Source organism: Centruroides sculpturatus, unplaced genomic scaffold (genome assembly GCF_000671375.1).
Source record: "Centruroides sculpturatus isolate CEXI.00-Female unplaced genomic scaffold, Cexi_2.0 scaffold303, whole genome shotgun sequence".
Classification (NCBI taxonomy): domain Eukaryota; kingdom Metazoa; phylum Arthropoda; class Arachnida; order Scorpiones; family Buthidae; genus Centruroides; species Centruroides sculpturatus.
Genome location: NW_019384613.1, coordinates 673,592 through 679,128, shown reverse-complemented (window position 1 = coordinate 679,128; position 5,537 = coordinate 673,592). Strand labels below are relative to the sequence as shown.

At 30.6% G+C, this 5,537-nt stretch overlaps 1 protein-coding gene across 1 annotated transcript in view; it reads left to right on the top strand.

Moving 5' to 3' along the window:
* Positions 1 to 440: 440 nt before the first annotated feature.
* The window catches only part of LOC111625315 (receptor-type tyrosine-protein phosphatase mu-like), an 8,239-nt gene continuing 3,142 nt past the window's right edge, over positions 441 to 5,537 (top strand). The window contains exons 1-9 of the mRNA XM_023368440.1: positions 441 to 449; positions 1,662 to 1,749; positions 2,357 to 2,433; positions 2,514 to 2,550; positions 2,686 to 2,783; positions 3,189 to 3,311; positions 3,404 to 3,552; positions 3,637 to 3,772; positions 3,855 to 4,004. Of these exons, the coding sequence (XP_023224208.1) occupies positions 441 to 449; positions 1,662 to 1,749; positions 2,357 to 2,433; positions 2,514 to 2,550; positions 2,686 to 2,783; positions 3,189 to 3,311; positions 3,404 to 3,552; positions 3,637 to 3,772; positions 3,855 to 4,004 (867 nt within the window). The remainder of the gene's footprint in view (positions 450 to 1,661; positions 1,750 to 2,356; positions 2,434 to 2,513; positions 2,551 to 2,685; positions 2,784 to 3,188; positions 3,312 to 3,403; positions 3,553 to 3,636; positions 3,773 to 3,854; positions 4,005 to 5,537) is intronic.

The following is a 5,537-nucleotide window of genomic DNA, read 5'->3' as shown; positions in this document are numbered from 1 at the left end:
AACAGAGAACAAATACCCTTAAACAAAGGAAAAGTACGTCCTTTATGAAGGCATAGAGCCTTCATAAAGGAATGAAGATGAAAATGAAAATTAATGAATACACTGTGTACAGTAATTTACCTGATAAGACAGACCTCAGAAAAATACTTTATGAGAGCTTTTATACTTTTATAAAGCTGTCTATAATGAAAATTATTAACTAAGGATTTTTTTGCCCTGCCAGGGTGTGGCCGAGTTATCTGGAGTGCCGGGTTATCGAGAGCCGAGTTTTCAAGGTTCTACTGTATTACAAAATAGTAGTTAACTAGAACTAATGAATGAGGCTTGTTATAATCAAAGTGAATTTAATTAATTCTTTATTTCTTCATTTAGCTTCTTGTTTGGACTTGTACTAAAAATATTTCAGTTATCTAATAGTGCTTTTTTTTGCCAAACTTATCATGACTTCTGTATATTATAACAATTTTTTTTTATTGTTTTTAGTTTTTTAATTGTTGTGATTAATCTGGCAAAAAAGCACTGTTAGATAGCTGAAATAACATTTTAAAGTTTTTATTTGTCAAATATGCATTTTGGCTTGTCTGGTCCTTTTCAATTGCATTCAATTTAAAACAATAATGGCAATCCCAAAGAGCAGACATTATACTACAGTTAAACTTTAGGTGTACAATAATTTAGTTTAGAATTACAAATATAATATATAGATAAGTTACTTAAATTATCTTGTTATAGTTCACAAGTAGGATTAAAGAACAATTATACTATATAGGCAGACCACTCAATCATTACAATTCAAACAGGACAGAAAACTTGGAAAATAGTCCTTGTATCATCATTTTGATTAAAATTGTTTTCTTTCTTCTACCCCCACCTCATCCTTTCTGTATAGGGCAGGTTATAATTTTTTATTGTTTGTAAAATCCAATTGAAAAGGACCATACAACCCAATTAGATAAATAAAGAGTTAATTAAATTCACTGTGAGTATAATAAGTCTGAGTCATTGGTTCTAATTAACTGTTATTTTGTAAAATTAATAAAACAGACAAGAAGCTTTTTAATATACAAAAATAGTAGTTTAATAGTCAAAAGAATACCTACACTAACTGATTTTTATATTCTAATAAAGATATATCAGATAAAGACAAAGTTAGAGTATATGTCAGGGATGGCCAACACGTATACCGCGGTCAACCAGTCGACCGCAAAGGTTTTGAAAGTAGCCCGCGAAACTAAAGTTGAACAATTTGCTTTCACGTAAATTAATGTTTAAAAATCTTAATTCGATAATTTATTCTCAATAATAGACTGTCTGTGCAACATGCGCATACTGTTTGTATTTATCCCGATGAACAATGCAAATGAATGTTAACGCATAAGCATATAAATATCCTAAAATTGTTTGCCCATATTCATAGTCGCCCACAGACTATATTTTACCAAAAAAGTAGCCCCTAAGGGATAAAAGTTTGGCCATACCTGGTATATGTGATAAGATTATTCAAACAGGATAGATAGATACATTTAGGTCTATCAAAAAAATAAATGCACATTTTTTGGTTTTAACAAGGCTTCATAAAGATTCCACCCTTGCTTCATACTAAACACATTATTTTATATATATTTTTATTATAGTAATTTTATTTAAATTATATTACTTAGAAACTACCAAAAGGACAATGTTCACAATGGTCAATAGCTAAAAAGCCAGAAAATATTTCAAAAAACAGATTTGGAAATTTGTTACCTTGTAAGTAAAGCCATTAACTTAATTTTATATTTTTTGTTGTCAATTTAGAATAATAGTTAATTTACTGTAAATGTAAGAATATATAATAATTTGGTTTTAAACAGATTATACAGATTTTTAAATTATAGTTTATTTTGAATGTTTCTAGTTGAAGGAACAGAGTAAATATATAACACTAGCCTTTAACTTCAGCTATTTTATTCCAACTTCAAAACATTTTCAACCATTTCAATGCCATCTTCAGTGCTTCAGTATGTAGAATAGATTTCTAAAAAGAATGTCAGCTTTTAATATTAATTTTTGAATTTTTATTGTATTTTCGAACATCACAGTTACAGCAAAGAGATAACTTATTATTCTCTGAACATGAAATTCAAAGTCTCCTTGGAGATAGTCTTGACTTTTTGAAAATTTATTTGGTGTTCAAAAACAGCAATATGAATGTTCCTACTAATGAACAAAATGATTTTAAAAAACAAAACAAAAAAACTGTTCCTTCCATAAAATAAGACTTAGGATGACAAACTTTTACTATCAGGCAGCTATTTCAAAAGAATATTTATTCATTCCTTTTTTTGATTTTCACTAAATATGATGAATTTTTTAGATGACAATAATCGAGTGATATTGCAAAGCATACCAGATGTCAGTTCATCAAATTATATCAATGCCAGTTACATTGATGTAAGTTTCTCCTATCTTTTATAGTAAATACTAAAACTACAATCACATTTTAAATTTATAATTTTTATATTTATTTCTAGGGATACAATCGAGTAAGAGAATACATAGCAACTCAAGGTAAACAGTATGTTTTGTTATAGTTTAAGCTTTGCAATATATTGTATTTTATGTATACTGGTTAGATGAGATAAATATTTCTTGATAAAATGGGATTAAGAAAGATTTTTATAAACACTATTAATTATTTTTCAGGTCCAAAAGAAAATACAATTTCAGATTTTTGGAGAATGGTTTGGCAAGAGAATTCTTCTGTTATTGTGATGGTTACAAGTTTAGTAGAGAATGGAAAGGTATTTCTTTCAACCTACTTAAAATCTACTGATATTAATTATATTATAAATTTTAATTTTCAAAGTATATATATTATTGATTATTTGCTATGTTCTAATCAGCATCGATGGTAAAACCTTAGTTGCCAATCTTGTCATACCCTTTTGTACCATAATTCCCTCTCAATAAACTATACATTCTTTTGGTTGATAACATTGAGTCCATACGTGTTATTTCCCAATCCACTCACATCTCATAGATACATTCCATTATTTATTAAAATATTTTTATAAATTTCACTTAAATTTGAAAAGTTATAAATGTATTGGATATCAAGTTTTGTATGTATTTAAAGTGATTTATAAACTCCTGTTTCTTTTTTCTGTTATGTATTAGAAGTTAAGATGTTTTTTTTTTAATTTTAGAACAAATGTGCCAAATACTGGCCAGACGATAGTATTTGTCATGACGATCTTGAAATTCTGTTAAGTCATACAGAATCTTGCATGGATTTCATTGTTCGCACCATACTTGTTCGTAAAACAAGTGTAAGTGGAATTTGCAAAATTAAATTTGTTCAAAACTAAATGACAAAATTTTTAGAGAGGAATTGTTAAAATATTATTGTTTATTTTAACAGATAGGAGAAACTAGAAGAGTTAAACATTATCAATTTTTAGACTGGCCTGATCACAAAGTGCCGTCGAGTGCATCCTCGTTACTTATCTTAATAAGAAGAATGAGATCAGAAAATCCAAATTTAGAAAGTCCAATAATTGTACATTGCAGGTATTTTAACTTAAATAATTTGATTTTATAATAGAACTATATAATATGCTTAAGACTTGATTATTACACTTCTGTATAATTTAGTGCCGGAATAGGACGATCGGGTACCTTCATCGTTCTTGATGCATTGCTACAACAGACCGAAAGAGAGAAACAAATTAACATATTAAGTTTTGTGCACAAAATGAGAACTCAGAGAATTGACATGGTTCAAAATTTGGTAATTATATAATGATTTAGAAAATATGTCAGAATAATTAATGCACATGACTTTCAATACAGATTATTTTTGTTCTTTACAGGAGCAATACATATTCATACACGAAACAATACTTGAAGCAGTGCAGTTTGGAAACACTGCAGTTATGGCTGACGATCTTCCTCTTTACGTGAAAAATATTTGTTGTATAAAGGCAGATGAAAAAATATCAAAACTCGAAAGTCAGTTTCAGGTATAATTTCTTACTTGTTTAATTCTTAATATTGTCATATATTGATCATTCAAACATCTTAAATTATAATAGACTGGCCAAAGCATCTGGCATTATCTGCAGAACCTTAATAAAAATGTTGAAATTGGATAAAATTTTGTTATTATTGGATGTATAATGTAGTGTGCATTCATTTATATATATCATAGTTAGCATATGAAATCTTACGGATAGTTTCAAAATTACATGTGAATGGTCTTCCATTTCATAAATATACATGTAGAATAATGAAAAGCCAACTTGTTAGCCAAACTTAAGTCTAAACGATTATATTATTATTTGAACTATTGACCCAAAGTAGAGGTTCAAGTCCCATTCAGGTTCATCTTTTCTTTCAGATTTATAAATATATTCTTTATGTGGTTACGGGGGCAGAAGGCTCCCCTCTATAGTCAGGATAAGAGGTCAATCGAGTGTAAAGGGAGGTGATTGGGTTGACGATAAGGTGAAGGGCGAGATCGAGTAAAGGAGTCTACCAGTTTCTTTAACAAAAAAAAAATAACAATTTATTATACTAAGACTAAATACTACACCCCATACAAATATCGGCTTGATAAACACGCCGATCTGAAAGAACAGGTTAACGCTGCTATTTAACCTCAAACATAACCGCAAACGCGCAAATTAACAGGTCTCTTTGTCAAAGGCTGTGCGGTTTATCGATGTGAAAATACGGAAAACGAGCCGTTATATGCCGAGCAAGAGAGAGTTCACCGCTTTGTCATACCTCGAGAGAGAGAGTTCCGGCGACTACTACCACGGGGGTGGTCCCGAAATTGTCATAGGTCCACAGGAACAGTCCTTAATATCCACTTTGGCACCACATTTATAGATATAGAAATCGCGACTGGAGCGCTGATCGGGGATGGAACTTCGATGATTGGAAATATTCCCAGTACGGAGGATCAGGGTTGATGTCACCCGTCCGACTTATTTTAAGAGACTCCCCCGAGAGGGGGTAGGAACGGCCTTTTATAGGGTTTTAAGGGGATTTTCCATCACGTGATCGGATGTTCATAGGTTAGGGGTTATAGGTGTTCCTGGGATCTAAATAAATGACGAAATTTGGATGCTAACTGTCAACCTTTTTGCAAGATGAGATGCCCGTTCTGCAAAGAACAATGGATGTTGCTACTTATGACCGGAAAGTTTACACAATCCTGGGCAAGATCGTTTTTTTCTACTAGGGCATTACATAAACTAAAGTTTTGATTAATTAACAATTTTGTTCTGTAAAAGTTCGTCCGATGGAGAATTATTTTTAATAAAATAAAAGACAAAACTGTCCAAAAAGGATCACCATTTATTACTTGTGTTCCAAGACTAAAACATTTTCGGCGACTGACCTTCCTTTTTAGGCTACTTGTCGCCGTAAAGTTCACAAAAAGTCCTTTTAAAAACACAAAACATCCAATTAAAATTTTATAAAATTTCTGAAAAAGGAACTGGTGACATGCAGTTGTCTTGCTTCCATCATACCTTCTTTTGGGGTTT